General features: G+C 38.3%; 1 protein-coding gene across 3 annotated transcripts in view; it reads left to right on the top strand.

The window, feature by feature from the left end:
- Window positions 1-25359, top strand: part of LOC149168631 (putative serine/threonine-protein kinase PBL8) — an 81062-nt gene that overhangs the window by 40802 nt on the left and 14901 nt on the right. Inside the window, exon 1 of one of the 3 annotated variants that reach the window (XM_089428356.1) lies at window positions 12415-12545. The exons of the other annotated variants lie outside the window; for them this stretch is intronic. Within the exon in view, the coding sequence (XP_089284482.1) occupies window positions 12482-12545 (64 nt within the window). The 5' untranslated portion in view covers window positions 12415-12481. Of the gene's footprint in view, window positions 1-12414; window positions 12546-25359 lie in introns of those variants that run through there. 3 annotated transcript variants of the gene reach the window in all.

Below are 25359 nucleotides of genomic sequence, written 5' to 3'. Positions count from 1 at the left end.
TTTAGAAACAAGAATCAACTCCCTTGCTTGTTTGTGCTAATTGTGAAACCCTTGTATGCCCCCCTTATATGCACAAACATTAGATGCACTCACTTAGGATCATTTTGGACATCTTTGGGTCAACTCCCATCGACTTCGGATAGAGATAGATCACCATATACCACGATTTGCTAAGATCTACCAGTTGTGCCAACTCCAAGAGCCAAAGATAGAGATGCACCTCATTTTTCGGTGACCCCTATACTATGAGATCAAAGGATGCTATCACTACCTCTATAGGGACTTGAGAGGCTCCCTCTCTACTTTCTTCTAGTATTAGGACCAAAGATGCATAACCCTCTTCATTAGGGAGACTTTTAGCCATGTATCTTAGCTCCTGCACACTATGCCCCACCTGAGGATGACGAGACCAATTTCCTCACACTTTCCTATTATTCTATCAAGTTAGAACAACCAAAGTAAATTGGAGTTCGAGAGCGCACCAGACATCATGATTGTGAGACCTCGAGTTTCTCCTTAGCCTCCTCCTCTGGGAGACTACTTGATATTTGAAGTGACAAAACTTAAGAGTGTTTGTGCTTTTAATATAAAATACACAAAGGTATTTATAAATAATATTTTATTAATAATATAAAAATGTACAAGATGATTGAATGTTACAATGAGGCCCTGCTTATATACCTAGGCATGCGTCCTTTCATGATTGGGCATGTCTTTTAGACATGCCTTTTCACTTAACTAATGACTATTTAAGATAATCATTATTTTGATTATTTATTATTTATATATATTTATATTCATTTTATTTTATATAATTTATATTTGTAACATTGCCTCTTCCTTCAAAAGTTTTGTCCTCAAAGCTATATTGCTGACAATTTTTTTCATCTTACGTTTTTTGGGGTAGCATCGGATGTGCTCTAGCCATGAAACTTGGTGGAGAGGCTAAAGCACATGAGATCTCCAAGACCTAGAAATGGTTTGGGCAGATTCTACCTGGTTAAGGAGATATTAAAATAATTAATATTTTTGATAGAGTTCTTAAGTCTAAACTTAGGAAAAGTAAAATATTAATGGGTATTAATATAAAACTGGGTTAGAAGGTTCTAAATGACATGGATCAAGCCAAATCTAATCTTAGTTGTTGATTAGAGATGCAATCTCGGCCGTTGAAGGACCAACAGGAAAAGTATAAGAGGAGGCTTGAGGGTCAGTTGGAGAATACACCAAAGTGATCAGTGATTTGATTTTCTAGAATGGGGTTTGCTAAGAGAAATCGAATTAGTGATCAGTTGCAGCAAGGGGCAGTGAGTACGAGGCAGAGGCAGAGATAGTGCCGAGAGACCAGCGCAGAAGTAAAGAGAGGCAGACACTGAGCCAGAGGGAGCCACACAGAGGCAAAAGGGACTGCGCAGAGGCCAGTAGTGCCCGCGTCATTCACGTAGAGGCTGTAGGAGTGACACAAAGGGTCATAGAGGTTGCACAGAGCCTTAGAGGGCTGATGCAGTGAGTTTCCTGCTGATGCAGAAGCCAAGAGGGCTGACGCAGAGGCCAGGAGGGTTGACGCTGAGCTTCAGATTGTGCTGGAGAGGGTTTCGTGGGGCAGACTTTCCAAATATCTGCTTTCGAATAGAGAGGTATTACTACCAGATTATTTTCTCTGTCGGGTGAGCCGGTTTGGCACCTAGTTGTACTCAGAAAGATTGCATAATAAAATAGCCCTCAGAATTGCTGCACTGGTTTTTCCAAGTTGGGTTTTTTTCTGGGGACGAGTTGTCGAAAAATAACGGTGTCACTTGTTTGTTTGCTATTTCTTTTAGCTATTGATCTGTAGATGGTTGAGACTGTATTGTGTTTACTTCAGTATTTATATGGTTAAATAACTTGTTCGTAATTAACAAGTAGGAGAAATAAACCATAGAATACAGATAAATTTACAGGTAATACTTAGAAATTTCAACACTCCTCTGGGAGACCACTTGATATTTGAAGTGACAAAATTTAAGAGTGTTTGTGCTCGTAATATAAAATACACAAAGGTATTTATAAATAATATTTTATTAATAATGTAAAAATGTACAAGATGATTGAATGTTATAATGAGGCCTTGCTTATATACCTAGGCAGGTGTCCTTTCATGATTGGGCATGTCTTTTAGACATGCCTTTTCACTTAACTAATGACTATTTAAGATAAATCATTATTTTGGTTATTTATTATTTATATATATTTATATTCATTTTATTTTATATAATTTATATTTGTAACATTGCCCCTTCCTTCAAAAGCTTTGTCCTCAAAGCTATATTGCTGACAATTCTTTTCATCTTACATTTGCCATCTCGGCATATGTAACTTGACATCACTGGTATCTCAACTTGTATGCTTTGTTGGTAATATTGTCTTGAAACCAGGGTTATCTATTCCCCCTTTTTTTGTTTTGAAGGTGACTTTATAAAAATGTATTACAAAGTTACTTTATGATGTAACAAAGTGACTTTAAAATAATTTTATAAAATGGTTTTTATTTTCTGTATTCAAGCTTCTGTGATCCATAATGAATTAAACAAAGTCTTTCGGTAGAAATCACATGAGAGAATTTTTTGGCCGACGCGTTTCGAACCAAGAAGTGTGGTTCATCATTAGGACAGATGAAGAGGTAGACCATGGCAAAGGCTTAAATAGAGAGCAATGTAGATACATAATTTCAAGTCATTGGCCATCGTACAAATTCGTACGATCGTGTCATTTCTTGATATTGGCATCTGCTTGGCCTTGACATCAAGTGCAACATAAACACCATGCTCCCAAAGGCCTTTGCATTGTATATATTCAACAAAGTCTGGAAAGCACTCAGAACCAAAATAATGGATGCACCTTTCTGCGTCACTTTCTCTCCACAATTATAAAGTCTAAAAAAATTGTTTGATTGCCAAAGAAACTGTTGAATTCTTTTCATGGGTTTTGACATGACGAAGAAAACCAAATCTGTGTTTAGTCCATCTCGATCTCTAATGACTCTGGTCTTTACAATGCCCAGATGAACATAATTCGTAGTCACATTGGTCTTCATTTTCTGAGTTTTGGATGGAATCCATGTTAAAATTAACGAAACAGTTAATTCCGATCGAGTGGATTCCAAGCCATTGAACGGATCAATGAAACGGTTGATTGCCATCGAGTGGATTCCAAACGCAAGCTTTATTTTCATGAAATCCTTCTGACCAATATATGATTGCGTGGGATCAATGCCAAGATCAACAATGTCGGCAATCTCCTCCTCGGTGAGAAGGGTTACCACTTCAATGTAGCAAACACAGTAATGCTCTGTACATATGGAGCACCAAACCACTCTTTCCTTGTCATTTCTTTGGCATTGATGGCACATTGTACTCATAGTTTTCTGTAATGGTGATTTTATTTCTTTCTCCCCCGCAACATTATCACGAGACAAAGAGCGTTCACCAAGCTCGGTAGGAGCCTTGCTCTGCAATTTACTATCACATTTTATCTTCCTCTTAGTTGCTTCAACCTTAGCAACATCAACCTCTGGAGGTGGAGCAATCGTCATTATTCCATTGGGTAGAGAGAGTCGCACAGGTTTCGAGGTTGAATCTCGGGATCTGGAATCCTCAAACCTAAGCGTTTTATTCTTCTTTCTCAGGGGTTCATAAGAATCCCAGACATCGGAATCCTCAAACTCGATTGCTTTATTCTTTTTTCTCACAACTTCATAAGAATCCCTAGAATTGGAAACCTCAAATCCAATTGCTTTATTCTTTCTCACAGTCCCTGGGTCCCATAAGAATACCGGGCACTGGAATCCTCAAACTCAATTGCTTTATTCTTTTTTCTCCCAGGTTCATAAGAATCCCTGACACTGGAATCCCCAATTTCTTTAGCAAGTGAAGCTTCATGGACATGTACGTTATTTCTCAAACTATAGGCACTTTTTGACAGTTTCCTTTGTTCTTGCAAGGAATCCTCTAACCAACATGAATCACAACTTGTATTCCTTTTCACTGGAGTACATTTCTTTCTGCAGTCGTTAAGCCTACTAGAATTGCTTTGAAAGGCATTGCATGCTCAGCTATAGAAAATATGATTGCATGTGTAGCATCAACTGGACAACCAGTCACAGAAGCTCCATACATTAAAAACTCTAGCTTTAACCTTCTCAATAGGAATTCTGAAATTGTTTGAGAATCTATGTTTATGGAAAGGATGGCACGATGAAAATAACTAAAGCAGTTATTGAACATGCACCACTTGTTACTCTGGAAATACTTCTTTTTGTAATGCTCATCCAATGTAATGGTTTTCAAAACTTTTGATTCCTCTAGATTATCAAAGAGCTGTCTCAGATCTGAAACATCAAGATCTCAAAAGTAGTGATCCCCAAATGCATCAATATCCTCTTTAATCTTCTCCTTGGATAAGTTTGAAAGGCTCAGAAAGTACTTTGGTCGTAATGGCAAGAGGGCCTTTTCTTTACAACGACCTATCACCCAAGAGTAATGAATGACATCTCCATGCTTAACCACAACTTGGTACTTAATTCCTCTTTTATCAGTTGCAATACTATGAGTAATAGAGTCATTTAAGTTCATCGAGAATGAACCCCCATGTTCCCCCACTATTTTGTGAAACTATTCCAGTGAAAAATCTGAAGGAACATTCACAATGTAAAACATAAGATTTACAAATATCAATGTCTCCCTTTTAACATTAGACACATCTGTTTGAAGCATATGAGATGGTACAACTGTAAGTATCTGATTCCTTCCTTTGGAAGCATGCCTTCTATGTTTTGGTTTTACTTGATCCAAATCTGCACAGTGATCTGCAGTCTTTGTAGTACAACTTCTCGACTGTACTAAGTCCGTAAATGTTTGTACATCAAGGCATTCATACCAAGGCTTGTCATGTCGCACCCTACGTATGGGAGGGAAGCGTAAACTGAAAGGAGAAGCAAAGACTTCTGACTTAATCATCTGTACATCACTTGTTATCTCGAGTATAATGGATTTGGGAAAATATGGTTTAGATTATCCACAGTATTATATACATCTTGTCGACGTTTTTTCCTCACTCGCTTTCTGTCCTGAAGATGGATCCCCTTTGGGATTCAAAACGTCGACAAGATGTATATAATACTGTTCTTTGATATGATGGAAAAGATGAAGACCCTTGACAATGGATATCTTTGGGAGATGTGTCAACATGTATGCAGGATGTTGATACCTACAGGAAGATGTCATGATGAAGAGCCATCTCGAAAGGTATGATTTGATTTAATGTTATGATTTCTTCAATAATATCTGGATGAGTTCATGTAGGGCTATTGGAACAAGAGTTGAAAGTACAAGTACAACTAGCACTCATGTGGTGGATGGAAACTCCTGAAAGGAACTTAATGAGGAAGAAGTAGCCATATGACGAAAGTTCCAGATATGAAGAAGGTCACTTTCCATGAAGAAAGGAATGACATGGTGAACTAAGGAGGAAAGTGATCGATGGTGGTTGCCCTACAAGGAAGAAGCTCAACTGAATTTTATGACATCAAGGAGAGAAGTTGTTCAAGGAGCTGAAGGACCTATGAAGAAGAAGTTGATGATGTATAGGACAGTCCCTAGCTAAGAGGGAGCTCTGATAGGTCCCCGATCAAGGGGGAGCTTGGATTGGATCACCCTTGATTAAAAAGGAGTGACAATTTTGTTTTTTTTCTATTTCATGTGTCATGCACTAGACCAGGACTAACAATTGTAAGTCTTAGTGAAGGCCATGAAGAGAAATGTAGACACATGATATCCTCCCTAGTTGAGAGGGAGAGATAGACAGAAGATTCTTGTCTTCACTTTGGAAGAAAGAATGGAGGATTGGGTAATCGTCTGGCATCTGATGCTCTTTGAGGATGTGTAGGGTAGCCAAGACAAGAGTAGGCAAGAGGACCGTTATTCTTTGAGGGTTGGGAACCCAAGATAAGAATAGTCCTAGAAGGTCATACTCAGTGAACACTCGGGTGGGTATGTACCTTGAGAGACAATGATGAAGGTGTTTATAGTCATTGGTCTCGCCAACATTGTGCTCGGATTTGATGAGAGATAAAAACTGTCAGTCAAGGCCTTGCTGTGGAAACAATGTTGATTACTATGATGCTATTTAGATTGAGAATGACCAAGTACCATTATGAATACCTCCCTAGTTAAGAGGGAGTGTTGAAGAAAGTGTAACTAGGTTCAGTCTTCATAAATGTAATTTTGATCTTTGTACTTGTAAAAGAAAAGAAATATTATTTTTGTAAATTGTAAAAATGAGTTTCTTGCTCATTGCATAGGTCTAGCACGTGTTGAAGTGCTATAGGAAAGTCAAAGAGTCAAAGAAAATGTTGAAGAACCCTTCTTGGGTATATATCAAATGTATTTGAGTCACCAACAATGTCAAGTAGCCCTCCAAACAACAAGCACAATCCTCTTCATCATTTCAGCCTGCAAAAATGAATTAAATAGCTAAAGAAGTCATGTTGGCTTATATACAAGGCTGACTACTATTTATATGCAGCTAGGGTCATCACAGAAAGACAAAATTTCGGACAAGTATCTCTGCAACTTTGGATGGGTACAGGATCTTGGATACCTCTGTAATCTCGGTGGTGATGACAATAAGTAATTATAGGATCTCCTCCTCGGTGGCACAAATCTCAGTGCAAGGTAATTACAGTCTCCAAAAATCACAGTCTCCTCCTCGGTGGTAGTTTGATGATACTAATCTCGGTGAAGGATGAAATCACAATCATAGTTTCGTTGATGAAGATGATCTCAGGGATCCCACTGTAGCACACACAGTCTCAGCATAATTGGTGATGAAGATATTGGTGCAAGGAACTCTCAGTCATACACACTTGACATTTCTCTCTAGACATAGGTACAGTCTCGGCATCTTGGTACACAGTCATGATCTCGGTAAAATAGCAATCATGATCTTGGTCATGATGAAGACAAGGTCATGATCCATATCTCGGTGCAACTCTCATGCAGTATAGAGACCTCGTTGACATGGTGATGATCTTAGTAAGAGTGCAACAATTATCTAAGTGAAGATGGAGCTATGGTGCAACAGTAATGATCTCATTGTTATGATGAATATCTCAATGAAGGTGCAGTAATGATGACCTCGGTGAAGCAACAATAATGATGATGATCTCAGCAGTGACGAAGAAGAGGATTGGTGTCTTGGTCTTGGAGTGGCTTAATAGGTCAAGGGTCGTGGTCTTGGTATTCCTCAATTGGAATCTCTATAGGAAGAATTTTGTGCAGGTTTTCCTCTCAAAGAGTGAGATGTTTTGGCCCTGGTAGAGAGCCAAACATCTTGTGTTCTTGTCTCTTTGTTTTTGGTAACTATTTGATGAATATAAGAAGACACTCTCTAATAAGAACAAATGAAGATTGTGCTAAGAAGAAAAGTTAAAATACCTCACATGTAGTTATCATGCTAGAAGAATCCCATTAAATTCACTTGCCCTAGATTCTTCAACAGCCTATACATGTCATCTTCTTCGACTTTCTTTGCCCTTTATGCATTTAGAAGGTTGTACTAATGTCCAATCCATAGAAAGTCCTATGGATCATGTTACCGCCTCACACACACACCTAAGTTAGTAAGAAAAGCCCTTAACCCCACAAGGTGTGGTTGGTGGCAAATTTAAGAGATGGTGTTGTCACCTATTCCCAATTCTCTCTCTGTTTAAGCTCTCTCCTAGGCAAGCTAAGGGGGGTGGTACCTAAATGGAAAGCTAAGTAAAAATGTGATGTGAGGTTTCTAGGAGATGTCAAGGTCAATTTGGATTACTTGAGATTATGAACAAATATAATGAGCAATATGAAATGAAATGCACTTCAATAACCATCATCACATAAATAAAGATGAACATATAAAGTAGTGCCTTCAATATTGCTTCAAAATAAGTAATGCTTGCTTTAGAAATGAAATGTTTCAAAGTGAAACACAAGTAACCAGGTCAATCAAATAGATGTTAGAACAAGATAATATCACTTGCAAGACTTAAAAATTTCTTTCAAAGAAATGCTTTCAAAAGTATAACCATTCACAATTCTAAAGCATGTAAAGAATCAATATAGAATGACTTCCAAAAGAAACAAGCTAAAACTTCACTTGCAAAATGAAAGATATGGTACTTGCCCAATGAGATATTACAAATCAATCAATTCAAGGCATTTTCATCATGACAAACATATAAATAAATTGCAAGTAAAATAGCTTAAAAAGAAAGTGAATTAACATGAGATGCACTTAACTAAGGTTCGATGCAATTATCTTGGATTAATTTTAAGCTAAATGCGTACTCTAAGTGAAAGATCTTCCTTTTGAACTCTTGCCAAAAGGTAAAAATTGAGGTGACTATAAGAAAGAGGCGCTGAGGACACGATGTTGTCATTAACGATACCCTTCCCTTCAGTCTTATGAGCTAGCATGTGCCTTCATTCCTACAAGGGAACAAACCACCTTCATAACTGCATGGTCACACACTCTTTACCTTACTTCGTACCAATTGGAAGAATTTTCCAAGAAAGTCTTTTCCCTATGATATCTATTGAGTTAAAATGAAAACTAGGCTAAAATGCCTAAATGCTATGCAAGTTTTCCCAAGAGAAATTTGCAATGCTTCAATATAATGGAAATGAGAGTGCTCAAAGTAAATTGCAAATGTAACTTCAATTGGAAAAGAGAATTAGCTTGAAAATGAATTAAAGTGACGCAGGTAAGTTTGCTTTGCAAAGAGGAGTTGCCTCAAGTAAGTGGGAGATGCTCACAATGATATAACTTCAAAATTGTTCAAGACACATAAACATAAGCTTCATAAGCAAATGAAATTGTAAATTGCTCCAAGTGAATGATATGCCAATAAACAATAAACTTAAGAAAAATTTAAATGATATGGAGCCAAGACTATAATGCTTGCATGTAAAGTATGTTTGGAAAGTAAATGGCAAAATAACAAATGAGCCTATATTGAGACATTTGTATCCCAAAGAAAGCAAATTGATAAACAACTAAATTAAACTTGTCACGTAACTCCAAATACTTGCATGTAAGAAATGAGTTGCTCCAAAACAAAATATAAACTTGTATTTTAAAACAAGAATGAAATGCAAAGCATCAAGTGAAACTTGTAGCAAAATTTAACTTAGAAAGTGAAATGTGATGTTGAGGTTGTGTTAATTTTAAAACATGCAAAATGAGCTAAAAAGGAAAGTTAGAAAAAATGCAAAATTAATCTACTCACACAAAATCCTCCTTCTAAAAGAAGAGAAATGATGCCTTGGGTAAAACTCAAGTTCCCACAAGAAAAAGAGATATTTTATTATGATATTACAATGGAGTTAAAGCCTCATCCCCAAAAGATGAAGGGAAATAGTACAAGATTTGGAGCTAGAAATAGCTATAATGTCCCTCCAATAATAGCAATTTCAAGGGCCAATGAAGACTTACTAAAATCTGAAAATTACATTCTCTACAAACGCCCTCGGCCTATCCTTATTTGCAGCTCCTTCTAGTGTCCACGACCTCCTTGAAATAAATATTGGATGCTTGAGACGTCTTACAAGAAAACTTGTTAAAGTTCGATAGTCTTTCCTCAAGGCACTTGTGTCAAAACTCCAACTATGGGCTGCAAAACTAAGACAAAATTAGTGTAAAAAAACATGTAAGTATGATACGAAATAATATACAAAATCAAATCAAGAGATGGGAGTGAACCAAATCACTTGCCTAGTTTGGTAAATGCTCTTAAATAGCCAAATATATCAATGAAAACACATTTTTTTTAAAGAGATTTAAATTATGAAGTATTTGCTTGTATACAAGCAATGTCAAAAATCCGTGCAAAAAATCACTTCGTTAGATGAACTATGGAATTCAAAGAACAAATGAGAGCTCCTTGGAGAATGTGTCAAGAGTGGGTTGTTCTCTCCAAAGACTTCCCCTCACACTTGATATTTGATTTAACAATATTTTCCTCTACAAAACTTCAATCAAACATTAGTCCCATATAGATTTAGCAAATAAGCGATGATAAGAAAAAATTAGAAATTTATTGGAAAATAACTAAAGATTTTCACACCTAGAGCATACTCCTAAATCAATTGCTAATGTAAGATAACTTTACATTAACAAATCTACAAGAGCATATGGAAATAAAATAAATCAAAGCATGAACAAAGAAAATTATACCAATAGTGAACCAATCATCATACTCCAATGGAACAACAACTCATGAATGAACACCAGTCTTTTATTGCAATTGAGAATAAGTGTACATAAGAGCAGAGCTTTCCGAAGCACAATAGCTCATAACAATGGATACATAGTGAGAGCCCATGGCTCTATTATATAAAAGTTTGGGAGCCAATCCCAAGGAAAATGGTGACAATCCCAAACAAATGGATGACAATTCCAATGCTTCTACATGCAAATTCGAATTTCCCAAGTGGCCATTCGATTTCCTCTATAGAGGCCCACACAATCCTTGAGGAGGAGAACTCGTTGAGGTGGAGAGGACATGTGTATGTGAGAGTGGAGTGGTAGGAGACCACTCTCCACTCATCTCTTGTGGAACTCCAAGTCAAAGCCCACCAATGGGTGAGTCACATCCTTAACTCGACTTATCCTCCTAAAAAAATGCGATTTGCTTTTGTGAAACTCGTGGTCCCCTCAAGGAAATTCGATTTCCCTTTTTTGTCACATGTTTCTCCTTGATTCTTGGTCCACATCACTTTATAACTTGCCTTCAACTCTTAGATGATTTTCCACCTCATTTCCACATCATTTAGCATCTGTGGATAATTATTTTCTCTAATTTATTTAATTGCTGGCTCAATTTTAATGCAACATTTTCCACTAAACTTAGGAAAAGCGGGTTTTGAGTGGTCTAGAACTTATTTTTTACCCCTCAAAGTGTGTCATAGTAAAAATTTGAGGGTGAGAAGTGTAATTTTGAGCACCATACCCCATACAACTTCTCTAGACATCACGTATTACATATTACATTCAGATTTTATTCCAGTGGGCCTAATGGTTAAGAGCATGTGTTTCCTCCTAAGTGGTCACATGTTCAAAACTAGAGGGGGTAGAGTATGTATGCCTTTGTAGACTGCGCGGAGGTGGGTCCCTTGTCCCATAAACAAGGAGGTCTCATACACCAATTTGGTGTCTAGCTTGGCCGTGACTTTAAAATTGGATAATAATAATAATAGTTCCAATTTCCACCCTCCGGGAAATTTAAAAAATGACCCCTAGACTTAATCAAATTTCACGAAATTTAATGAGTGATCTAGTATGGTAATATACAATAACTCTAGACAGTAGGACTCACCCAAGCTTCACCTTCAAGCCGTACCCTGGCTTTGGAGTTATGCTTGGAGGAAAAAACTTAATTAATTATTAAGTCCCCTTAAGGATATAATAATTAACTAAGTGAAAAAAATGTCCCAGAGTAAACTCACTTGATGACAAAGTCCCAAGTTACCTAGGCTTGTTACATGACTTAACTCATCATACTAGCATCAATTTACATCATCCCCGCAAGACTTGTGGAATCTGAGTACAACAAAAAAACGAGAAGAAGAAGTGGAGTTGAAAAACTTTGATGATATGATGATCTCTGATGGTACATGAAGTCTCTGATACATCCTTGGTGATGGAGTCTTCAAAAAATCTTTGGGTACACTTCAGTGGTCAACAAATCCCAAACATGCTCCACAGAGAAAGGGTAAGGATGGTCTACGGATGTTCAACGCTTCTCCCATCTTGTTTTGCTCCTGTAAACTCTTCTCACTTATTTTACAACCGCATGTTTTTACTGGGATTGTAATAAACTTAGGTCTAGGAATGGCGGGGTACTGTTGTAGCTTTTCCCCCATTGCCATTTCTTGTGGGTTTGATATATTTTGGATTATTGGGAGTTTATTGTATTCAAAATTCTAGATATGTTGCTTTGATGTAATAAATTTCAGGCATTTTCATGCTTCCTTTTTAACTTCTATTATAGAATACATTGGATGTGATTTAATGTCTTGGATTTATCTCATATGCCAAGGATTTCTTTCTTTCTATTTTGCATCCTCGAGCAGTAGTTTCTTTTACAATCTTCAGAAAATGTTGATCCATTCAGGTCTTCTTTTTTTCCTCCACATTCACTAGACAAATCCCTATGTTATGAAAGAGTGGGATAAACATAACCACTATAATGGTGGATTAATATTCTACAATTTTGTATGTGTGCTGATTTTCTGACCAAACCCTTTACAATCTTCTTTACACCTCTATAAATTTGGTAAAGTTATTCAAGCTAAACCTGAAGATATTAGGGCATTGCTGAGGTGACAGTGGACAGTGCCTTCCAAAGCTGATCATGGGTTGATACCCTTGGATCCTAAAGCTAGCTTGGGATCTAAAGTGGACTATGGGTACCCTGACATCGTTCCTTTCCCAAAGGGAGCATCTCTGGAGACAACAATCAGTGGCAGGTATTCTTTCAACTCCATACTCGACTGACATCTTGATATTCCTGGGTAAGCTCAAACAATCTTCAATATTTGCTCAAAATGGCATCACATGCAAGACCATAAGATGCATAAATGTCAATGACAAATTCAAGGATGTGAGAATCAGTTGTAGCATGTACCCAGCAATCTACTATGCCCATCCAATCATATCCAACATCCTCAATTGCTCTAATACTTTCGCTGGTATACAAAAAAATTCTCCTAGTTTGGACATTGAGATCTTTGTGTAGCGAATCCCAGCAACCAAGGGTGCAACCTATGTTGCACCGTACAGAGATGTGGGTATGCACTAGAAACATGAACCCTAAAACTTTGGAAATAGGGAAACACAGTATATGTATTATGCATAATACATATATATAACATAGAAAAAAATAATGGAGCAAGAAAATTTAAATGAAGCCCGGAACAATATTCTTGTTGCCCAAAACATAAAAAATGTTCCCTGTAGTTGCATGAAACACTTTTGCTAAATGTTGTTGAAGAAACTGTGAGGAAATGAACCTCAGAACAGTCGTCTTGCTGTTCACAATCACTATAACCACACCAAAACCAGATCACATTGCTCCAAAACAGAAGGGAATTGCGTTTCTTTTTCTGTGTAGGAAACCCCTTTGTTCAAATGCTCTTGAAGCAAGTGTGAAAAAAGAATGCGAGGCAAATCATTTTTATAGAACGTAGATAGGCGGGTAGGGTTTCCTAGAAGTTTCTTTAATGTGATATCAGGGTTAGTGTTAGGTAAAAGCACTTGGTCGGGTCCCCATGGTCAATTCCCTAGTCAAAATGCAATCGGAACATGCCAAAACACTCATTTTGCCCCAAAATGCATGTGGCACTTCATAATTGTAAAATGGCATCTGAAACGTTTCTTAACATTTCAAAGGTGTTTGATATGCATTTCAGAGTGCTGCAATGTCTTAGGGCTTGAAAGAGTCCCTCCAAGGTGTTTCCTACAACTTAGGGTGCAACAAAGTAAGAAATCCTTACCACAAGGAGAATGATACATAAACTCAGTCTTGAACTTCTAAAATGTTATTCAAACATGGTCACAATAGCTAAGTTCTAAACTGTTAAAATGGATCACTCACCATTCTTCAATCTATTCTAGTGTTAGTAATACATGCTCTTTGTAGTAGACTAGAGCAATTTGGTCTAGGGTTTACAGAACTTTTATTTTTTATTTTTTATTTTTCAGTGTAGTGATAAAATTTGATATATTCTTTGAACAGTCGAATTGCCTTCCAATGATATAACAAACACTGTATAATCAATAATATAAAATTTCAGCTCCGCAAGACAGAAATGATCCAGGTACTCATGTATAGATTCCTGAGCAACAGAACTGGATGCCCTACCTGGTTTTCTCCAGCTAAAATAACTGTGGCTCTGATACCACTGTAGTGTACTAGGGTAATTTTGTGCCCTAGTTTTCCCTGTAGCACTGATGTTACTTATACAGTACTGCAGTTAGGTACAATTATTAATTTGTCTACCTCTTCTCTCAGTGATACAAGAAGTACCTTTTCTCTCAGTGATACAAGAAGTAAACAGCAATACAACAGGAGCATAAATTATTCACAACATAATACTCAGCTATGGAATGTTTCAGTGCATAACTCAAGTCTAACGGATACAATTCACGATAGATAGAACTAAAGTCCATACATAATAACCACAAATACTGAGTTCCAAGATCCAGTACAGAATTTCACCAATATAAATTGTAGCTATGATTCTTCTATGTCCTAGTTTCCTTATTGCTACTTGGTTCAATTGTCAACTCTGCTGCAAGCCAACCTGTAGGGTAAACCCACACTACTACTAAAAGTAACCCTCACTGTCTGTGCACTGTATTCTCTGGATTTGGATGATTCAGAGCCCTACAACTTCGAAATCCAGAACTTTACTGTACCTTTGTTGACCCTGTTACAGGACTGGGGTTTGATTACCTTTTTCCAGACTTTGAACAGCTTGGAGTATCTGTTATCTCCAGGAAAATTCACTTTAATGCACTTGTGCCAGAACTGTGTTTATGGACCAGCTAGGAACCCTCTTTATCCCTCCAATGATGCCTCTGTGATGAGGCCAAAATCCCTAACAGGATCTGTGGCCTTCTAACCTGTGCCAAGAAACCAAGCGAATTCCACTCAAAATTTGCGTTCCTTCTTCAGCAAGGGCCTTGTGCCCAAAACAACCTTCCATTTCTCTACCAGGAAGTTTCCTGTGCCAGTCAAACATTAATAGACTCGCTTTCTTCAGGAGATATTTAGACCAGAACAGACTTTGCTCCTCCTGGGAGTATAGGAGCACAAGGAAATTTTGCTTCTTTCAGTGCCTCCTGTTTCTTAATCAACCCAATGCTCACAGAATTTGATATCCCAGCCAGAAACATTTGAGCCAGCCAAAAAAAAAAAGTAAAGAGAAGAGAGATGTCAACTAGGGTGGAATGATGAATCTTTCACCACCGAAATTGACAAGACAGAAGGGGTCTTAAAACCCTCAAAGCTAATGCTCAAAAACAGAATGAGATGATACACATTGATGATCCAAAATGAATTCATCCCTCTTATATTTATAGATTTCCTAGAGGGGTCTCTTCTTCTTAAATTATTGAGTAAACTTTACTCCAAACCCCAATTTTGGGTTACTTCTTCCAACTGCCTCAAAACTTGCTCAAACATTGGGTATTTTGGGGTTTTCCCCTTTATTGAAGACTATAGCCTACGGGAATTGATAGGCTCTTTCGTCCCTTGGGTAATTAATTTCTCGGGAACATTACAGTCCCCCCTTCCTGACATTGCTTGTCCTCAAGCGATGACAAGTTCTGCTGCTGCCCCAATTGTTGCTTCTGTTTGCATAACTCACCGAACTGTTGTTACTGTTATCCCACAACCTTGCCAACCTCTACCTGTGATTCTTCATTAGTGGGAACTTCCCTTAAATTTAGAGGATGCTGAATGAAAACCATTTCCTGAGTTCCCAAAAGTGACTGAAATGGAGGGGCTACCGATGCCTTGATTTGCTCCACTTTGCTTCTTACACTATCCTGCTCAGTATAATACACTTTAGAACTCATTTTGCTCCTTTGTCTCAATCTTGAGTGGCCTAGTTTAGCTGCCAATCCTCGAGTTGGCCTTTTCTCGCCTGTACTCCATTTATTGGACCAACTTTATCTCTAACCTCTGGAGCTTTCTCCAGGGCCGCAAAGTTGGGCTCCAAGAACTTGCAGTCAGATGTTCTTGCACCATTTTGAACCAATATCCCAGAATTAGAAACCTTTGCAGGCTTAATCAATTTTGAATTATTCCCTTGTTTTGAGGCTTCTATTTTATTCTCTATGTTTACAACTGCAGGTCTCTCAGAAGAGCAAGCTTCCGTTGACAAAGCTTGTTGGGATTGCTCTTCCAGCGATTGACAAACTAGATTACCTTTTGTTTCATTTACACTTGCCTGACTGCCCTTTACAGATTCAGATTTCTTACTGAAAAGCAATGAATTAGAGGCCTGACCACTTACAGTAGAGGCCAGACTGGCCTTCCTGATTGGAGTTGTTCCAACAACAAAGGTATCAGCAGCTGAACTTAAGGATTCTATGAGCTCTGCCTGTTTTTGTTTAATAAGATTCCCTATTTGTTCACTGGACATATTTTCATGATTATCAGATTTGATAGAAACTGAATCTATTCCCTCATTCAAAACCTCTTGCACCCTGCGCTTTAATACTACTAGAAAATGCACCTACTGTCACTTCTAGCTGTGATCAATTCTCACATGGAGACTCAACTTCCGCATCCAACCCCTCAAGAAATGAAACATTCTTGGCATTTGTTGCATCTGCAATAGTGGTCGATGCTAGCAAAGGTTGGTCGTAAGTGTCTGATATCTCTTTCAGTCCATTTGCTCCCTTCCTACAAACTTGTTTCAGTGGGTTTGGAGAAATTTCAACTGCCTTGTTTCTCATTTCCCTGACTTATTTTATAACATCAAGTACAACAACAGGGTTCCCCTTAACAAAAGGATGCCTGCCATTGACAAATACATGCAGGTCATCAGTGGTACGAGGGATCCTCGTAGCAACATGTAGCAGTACTTTGTTTGGCAATATATAGCCAGGGGCATTCTTTGCTCACAAGCTAATCTATTAAGTTACCCTATACATTACGGCACTTTGTACAAATAAGGTACAACTTATGGGGGGTTCTTTTTCATAGAGCTGCAAGCATATATCACGACTGCATTTATAAACCTCAAAAAGTGGAGCCTCCCCACTCTCCAATGGCATGGATTTTAATCTCTGCTGCATTATGTCATGGATATACAGAAGATAATGAGTATCTTCTCTCATATACTTCAACATTTCTGAAGGCAGTTGCCACAAACGCCAATCAACAGTCTGGTAATCTTTATCAACAGTGATATCACAGAAGTGTTGTAGTAGAAGCTTCAGGTTATTTCGCTCCAATTGCAATACTCTTGAGGCATGGCCAGTATCAAATAAGTTACATATGAAAATTCCAAAGTCACGCTGCATCCTGGATTGCACGCTGGGCTTTCCCTGTGTTTTTCTATTCAGCACATTTGGAGAACACTTTGTCAACATTTTGACTTGACCACTAGGCTTCACTTGCACTTTTCGATCCAACATTTTAGAAGATCTTGCCTCTAAGTTGACTTTCCTTTGCAGTGTCAGCTGATCTTGTTCAGGTTTGGCTGATTCTGTTTAGTCAAGTCATAGGCTTGACAAAGCCAATTGGATTTCCTTGGATTTGGGAGGGAAAGAGGTGCTATATTGCACAAAACATCCTTCAGGTAACCCAGTTGAAAACAGAAGTTTAATAGTTGACAAAACCTTATCCAAAATTATTTTCTCTGGCATTTTAGTTATGAGCTTTATTTTAGTGGAATTCCACAATGGCAAGGTTTTGGATACAGAAACATTTCTTGGCAAACTTTCCAGTGGAGTTGCTACTTTTGAAGGAGATGCATCCAATTTGCTATTCTAGGGATGCCCCTATATAACACTAGGAGGGCAAGTATTATCAATGAGTGATGCGGAGGTTGCTTTCAAGATTACATTTGGACATGTACTCTGTGTCTTTGGAGGTTTTACGATAATTTGGACTAGTGTTGATAATATCGTCGAGATATCGGCGATATTCGGAAATATTTCGATATTTTCGGCAGAACGAGATATCGCTAATAAAATAACGCGATATTTTCGAAATATCACGATATCTCGGCAAAATATCGCGCGACGACCTAATTTATCGTCGGGCACTCTAGGCTGCAGCTACAAAAGCGTTTTTTTGGATTTTATTTGCTCTTTTTTCTTTCTTAGTCTTGGAGAAGGAAGGGGAAGAGCTTTGTGGTGGTTTTCAAGGAGGGATTGAGGATCAAAAAGGCATTATCGGATCAAAGATTCAGGAATAGTGAGACAAACTTCATTTCTTCCATTAACAGGTATGTTCTTAAAAAACCCTAAGTTAATGAATTTTTTTCATAGATTTAGGGTTATGCTTGCTTGCCTCTTTGCCTACCAACATTTTGCTTTGTTTTTTTTCCATTTTCTATGATTTTCATGCCAATGAGACAATGCAAGGGTTTTCTCCATATTTGGACAGCAAGCTTCATTTTTTTAAACTTTCTTAGGCACCCTCTTATTGCCATTTTTCTTTGCAAATTGTCAGGCCAGGCAGTAACTCTCCAATAGGCACTAAAACTGATTCGATTTATTTCATTAGGTAGCTGTTGTTATATACAAAGAATGTGACTGCTCAGTTCATCTTCTGATGACTGTTCACATTCCAAATTCTCCCAATCGCAGAGGATTAGGTGTCAACATTCCCCCCCTTAATCTGAAGGGATGTTGGTGAGTCCAAGCATCGTTCTGAATCTTTCAAGCTTTTCTCTTCCAAGCGCTTTGGTGAAGATGTCTGCAATTTGCTCATTTGTGGAACAATGACGGAGATGGATTGTTTTGGCCTCAACATGATGTCGGATCAGATGATATTTAGTATTGATGTGCTTTGTACGATCATGGAACTTTGGGTTCTTGGCCAACTTTATTGCAGAGGTGTTGTCAATCATGAGTGGAGTTGATTGTACTTGTTTTACCTGCAAATCTTCAAGAATTTTCCTGAGCCACACAATTTCTTTCGTTGCTTCAGCTGCTGCTACGTATTCTGCTTCTGTTGTGGAATCTGCTGGAACTGATTGTTTGCGTGATCTCCAAGAGACAGCTCCTGATCCAAGACTCATAGTATATCCTGAAGTAGATACCCCAGTTTCTTTGTCTCCATCGAAGTCTGAATCAGAGTATCCAATCAAGCTGAAGTCGTCCACCTGTGTATACTTGATTCCAAGGTCTTGAGTTCCCTTCAAGTACCTTAGAACTCTTTTTGCAGCAGACCAATGTCCCTCACAAGGCTTTTGCATAAACCTGGAGAGGATTCCAACAGCAAATGAAATGTCTGGTCTGGTAGTAGTGAGGTAGATGAGACTTCCTACAAGCTGTCTATACTTTGTTGCTTCCTCAAATTCCTTTCCTTCAATAGATGTGAGCTTTAAGTTTTGTTCCATTGGAGTAGAAAGAGGATTGCACTCTGTCATGCCAAATCTGTTTAACAAATCTCCAATGTATTTCTTTTGAGAAAGAAATATGGATTTTGGATGTTGGGTTACTTTAATGCCAAGATAGTAATGAACATAGCCCAAATCAGTCATTTCAAAACTTTTCCCCAATTCCTTCTCTATGGATGCAATGTAGCTTTCATTGTTCCCTGTCATTAAAAGATCATCTACATATACCACAAGATATACAACTGTTTTGCCAACTTTCTTGACAAATAAAGTTGCATCATCAAGATCAAAATGATTGAAGTTGAGTTTCAGAAGATGCTCAGTTAGTTTTTCATACCAGGCTCGCGGTGCTTGTTTGAGGCCATACAAGGACTTCACAAGTTTGCATACTTTATGTTCATGTCCTTTCATAGCAAATCCTTCAGGCTGGGACATAAAAACATTCTCTTTTAGATCTCCATTCAAGAAGGCAGTTTTTACATCCATTTGATGGACTTTCCAACCGTTCTGAGCTGCTAGTGCAAAGAGTGTCTGGATCGTGGCCCATTTTGCTGTGGGGGCAAAAGTTTCCTCATAATCGACCCCTTCTTTCTGTGCAAAACCTTTTGCCACAAGCCTAGCTTTGTGCTTGTCAAGTGAGCCATTAGCTTTGTACTTGTTCTTGTAGACCCACTTGCAGCCAATTGGTTTGGTTCCAAATGGAGGATCAACCAGCTTCCAAGTGCCATTCTTTATGAGGGCATCATACTCCTTTTGCATCGCTTCTTTCCATTCATCATGAGAAGCAGCTTCTTTGAAGGAAGTTGGTTCAAAATCTGTAGACAAGTTCAATTCACAATCATAAGTAACATCCATATCAACAGGTGAATTAGAGTCATCTACATCACCTCCATTTTGTCGGTTTGAATTTCTGGTTCCTGTTTTTCCAATTTCATCAGGATGAACACTTTCAAGTGTCTTTGTCAGCCACTTTGGGGGACCTTTCTGAGATGGTCCAGGCTGCTCTGTTGATTGAGTTGGGACTGAATCAAGATTGAGTCTCCCAATTCTATCAATTACATCACTTAAAGCATCATCCGTTGTTGGAGTTTCATTCGGGGGAGAGTGTTCTTCAGAAGAAGATTCCACATGTTGATCTAGTATAGAAATCCCCCCTTCAAGATGTGGAATCTGATTATCAAATTCTTGAAATGATTTCGTTTATGCGAATCTATCCAAGCGATCAAGTTGCCGCTCAACAACATTGTCAGATTTGGATGATTCAAGAAAAATTACATCCCTAGATACAACAAACTTTTTATTTACTTCATCATAGAGGCGGTATGCTTTGGAGGTGTTTGAATACCCCAGGAAGATACACTTACGACTTCTAGCACCAAGTTTGTTTCTATGTACCTTTGGTATCAAAGCATAACAGGTGGAACCAAAGATCCTGAGATGTTTTACCGAAGGAATATGTCCATACCACAATTCATAAGGAGTCTTGTTTCTTATAGCATTAGATGGACATCTATTCTTTATATATGCAGCACATAGAACAGCATCAACCCAAAACATTATCTTTACATTTTTGAAGAAAAGCATGGATCGTACCATATTCAAGATTGTTCTATTCATTCTTTCAGCTACACCATTCTGTTGGGGATTATAAGGCACAGTTGTTTGATGTTTGATCCCATGTTGGTGAAGATAGTTTTCAAATTCATTTGATGTATATTCTTTTCCATTATCAGTGCGAATAGACCCAATATGAGATTGTGCATCATTTTCAATCCATTTATGAAAATTCTTGAATGTTTGAAAGGCATCAGATTTGTTCTTCAATAAATAAACCCAACACATTCTGGTGTAATCATCAATAAATGTCATGATATATTTATTTCCATTTGCAGAAGGAACAGGCATTGGACCACATAAATCTGAATGAATGAGTTCAAGCTTCCTATGTGCTCTTGAATGTGAATCATGAAAAGACTGTTTGCTATGCTTTCCTATGCAAGCATCACATTGCTTATGTTTCCTAGGAATTGTAGGCAAACCAGCAACACCATTTTTCTTCAATAAGCGGAGACTGTCATAGTTTAAATGTCCAAATCTAGCATGCCATAATAAACTTGATGGAAGTGTACCTTCTTCATGATGAGAAATATATGAGAAATTTTGTGCATGAGCAGAGGTTCCTTGCAGTTTGAGAAGCCTTTCTTCTTCTATTCTCCTCATGACAAGTGAGTGGTCAGATGCTTTTCTTACCTCAAGCTTGCCATCAAACATATGAATGGAGTGACCTTGCTGGCGGATGTGAACCAAGGACAACAAGTTTCTTTTTAGCTGTGGGAGATATAGAACATGATCCAGAAGAAAGTTTGGAAGACCAAGCAGTTTAAGCCTGATTGTGCCAAGCCCTGATGGCTTGATTTTTGACTGATCTGCAAAGTATACTGCTCCATCAACATTGTCAGTGAAATCTTCAAAAAAATCTTTTCTATGAGTCATATGACAGGTTGCTCCCGAATCAAGCAACCAATCATTTTTCGAAGAAGCAAGTGAAGCATTAAACAAATCTTCATTTACTCCAATGTTACATTGTGCCTCAATATAGTGAGCGGATTCAGGTGCTTTACCTTTGTCTGTATCATCAGTTTTACCTTTCTGTTGGTTTCTTTTCTGCTCAATTTTGTCCCATGGTAGCTTGCATGTAGAAGCATCATGTGATCCATTTCTTTTGCAGCGAATGCAGTGTAAGTCTGCCTTTTCTCCTTGAGAATGTCTGCCCCCCCTGCCTCTGAAGTATCTTCCTCTTCCTCTTCGTCCACCTCTTCCTCTTGTAGAATCTTGAGCAGGATGCTTTTCTTTATGAGCAAGGCACATAGTCTCTTCAGAAGATTCAGGGGCTGTCTTCTTTCCAAAGGCTTTCTCTCTTTCAGCAAACTTTTTCACAAGAGAGTCAAAGGTTATATCTTTAAGATTTCCATTTGCTTGTAAAGACTCAAGATAATTGGAGTAGGTAGGATAGAGTGCCTTGAGAAAAGCAATAAGAGGGATATCCAGCTCAACTTTAGTGGATTTGATATCATGCATTATAGACTTTACTTCAGATGCAAGAGCAAGAGGATCATTATTTTTCAGTTCAAGAGTGAAGAGTTTAATCATGAGCTGAACAACTTCAAGTGCAGAATGTGAGTCATAGAGTTCTTTCAGCTTTTGTAAAGCTTCAAAGGCAGTTGAATATGACGAAATATGGCGACTCACCTCTTCATTTACAGATGTTGCGATTAATGCATAAGCTTTGCTGTTCTTGTTTTCCCAAATGACAAGCTCTTTGTCTGATGTAGGCTGCACTGGGTCATTGTCTGCTTCTCCGACACACACTCCTTTCCACAACTCATTGAAGATGAGGGTGTGTTTTATCATTCGAGACCATTCAGGATAGTTCTCCTTGCTAGTGAGAACTATTCCTACCATAGAGATGATTGAATGCATTCTGTAAAAAAAAAACTTTTGCTGATAGAAAAGAATACTTCTGCCAATGTACTCAAAAAAAATTCTCAAAGGATTTCAAATCCACAATGTGTCTCATATAAATCCATCATTGTATAAATTCACCTCACATAAGTCTCATATAAGTTTTATATAGGTTCATCATATAAATCTCATAAAACTTCGCCTTATAAATCTTATATAAATCTCATAAAACTCCACCTTATAAATCTTATATATCTTCACCTATAAATACCGTGGATTCTGTAATAAGGCTGAACACCCAAATAAAAATATAGCAATACGTACAAAAATAATACCGTATAACAGATGTCTCCAAACAGCGCGCATAATAATTTAAGAGTTTCAGTAGCCACAACTCACTACTTTAATAATAATTATGACAGCGCAGGTAGCCCGAAATTTCTCAACATTTCTGTGCTACAGCGTGACATCGTACCATGGTCGCAAGCTACTGCATTTAGAGATCACTTGTGAGGCCATACGTGCAATCAGGATGCAGAGATCATCATGTGATGATTCGTTCAAGATTGTGGTTATACATGGAGAAATGCCTGTTTTGGGAATTAAGATCTACGAATCATCCCGCCATTGCTGGTCTCAGTTAACATCGCTTCCCTGGAATAGCAGAGAATGCGCAGACAAAAGTGGTTTGGAGAGGCAGTATTGCGTGGTTAACTGTGGTATCGCAAGTGTTTGAGAACCAGTAGTATGGGAGGGACAACGTTCAATAGATCACCATACAGCGTTCAATCGAGCTGATAACCATCACCATACACAGTCAATTCAACAGCATTCCAATTGAACAACGTTCAATCCAGCGTTAACACAACGTTTCAATGGAATGGTGCGAATGGGCACCATAATGGAGATTCGAACCTTGTCTATTCGGTTTCAGAAGCGGTCAGGACAGATGCGTTAATTATGGACAGAGCCCAGTGGCGCAGGAATATGGACAGATGCGTTAATTATGGACAGAGCCCAGTGGCGCAGCTGAAAGGAATATGGACAGATGCGTTAAGGCAATGATACACAACGCAGAGGACAGAGGTCAGTCAGAACAGTGCTCAGGTCAGAACGACAGAGGACAGTGCTCAGTAGATAGTGCTCAGACCAGCGTACAGCCCACAGTAGCAAAAATGAAGGGAGTTACAACTATTTTGAAAACTTGGCTCTGATACCATGTCAGGCCAGGCAGTAACTCTCCAATAGGCACTAAAACTGATTCGATTTATTTCATTAGGTAGCTATTGTTATATACAAAGAATGTGACTGCTCAGTTCATCTTCTGATGACTGTTCACATTCCAAATTCTCCCAATCGCAGAGGATTAGGTGTCAACACAAATAATGTAGTAAAAAAATAATTTTTAATATGACGTGGTTATTATTTTTTGTGTATGGGGGTTTAATGCCAATTTTTTGTTTTTTTGGTGCCCTAGGTTTGAATTAATTACAAATATGCCAAAAGCCTTGGACCCATTTTGGGAGTATGGGGAGCCTGATGGTAGGACAAATTGGGCATATCTAACATGCAAATTGTGTGGGGACGAGATGACAGGAGGCGTTACGCAATTGAAATACCATTTGGCCAGACTCCCTAGACATGATGTTGGGCTTTTGTAAGGAGTCTAGTGCGGAGCTTATACAAAAAGCTCTTGAAGCAATTGATGTAAAAGACAAAAAGAAGGAAGAGGCAGAAAGAAACAACGCTGAATGTGCAGGTAGATCTTTCGGGATATCTTCTTCTGATTTTCAGGCTGAGGTAGTGGGAGGGGCTCCATAGCGTCACCTACTAGTGCTAATGTTATTGGGAGTGGGAGGTCATCATTTTTTGTTCCACGAAGAGGACATGGAGCACAACCTTCAATAAAATTAGTTGTTAAAAAATGAGAAGCAAGAATCATATAGAGTTATGGGGAGGTGTCTTTTCTGGAGCAACTTACCTCTTAGCATCACCAAAACCAATCCATTTTGGCAACCAATGTGTGATGCTATTGTTGTTGTGGGCCCAGGGTACAAAATTGCTACATATGAGGAGTTGCGGGGGCCAATCCTTTAAGCAGAAAAGAAAGACATAAACTCTAGTTGGTGGAGTTGAAACAAATATGGGAGGTGTCTAGATGCACAGTGGGTTGGACAGATAGGAAGGGTAGGACCCTTCTAAATTTCTTGGTATATTGTCCTAAAGATACCATGTTTATTAAATCAGTGGGTGCATCAACACATATAAAAGATGCAACTTTGATATGTGAGTTGTTATATAGGTTCATCTGGTAGATTGGTGTGTAGAATGTGGTGCAAGTCATAATAGATAATGCAGCTAATTATGTGTCTGTCGATAGGATGCTTATGGAGAGGCATCACACATTGTTCTAGGCTCCATGTGCAGCACATTGTATCGATTTGTTGCTTGAGGATATGGGGAAACTCTCCTTCATCAAGGAGGTGATTGATATGGCTAGAAGCGTCCTCAAGTTTATATATAACCATGAGTTTGTTCTTAGCCTCATGAGGAGATACACTAGAAACAAGGAATTGCAGCGTCCTGTAATCACACATTTTTCCACCAACTTTATTAATGTCCAGTCTTTGCTTCGATGCTAGTTTGAGTTGAAGCAAATGTTTGTTTTTGATGAGTGGTGTGATTGTAGATACAATGGGAGAGCCATTGTAAAAATGGTGTACACTAACACATT

Source organism: Pinus tabuliformis, chromosome 4_2 (assembly GCF_031772625.1).
Source record: "Pinus tabuliformis cultivar Carrire ecotype Pingquan chromosome 4_2, CPIR1, whole genome shotgun sequence".
NCBI lineage: Eukaryota > Viridiplantae > Streptophyta > Pinopsida > Pinales > Pinaceae > Pinus > Pinus tabuliformis.
This window is presented reverse-complemented; position numbering and strand designations above follow the sequence as displayed.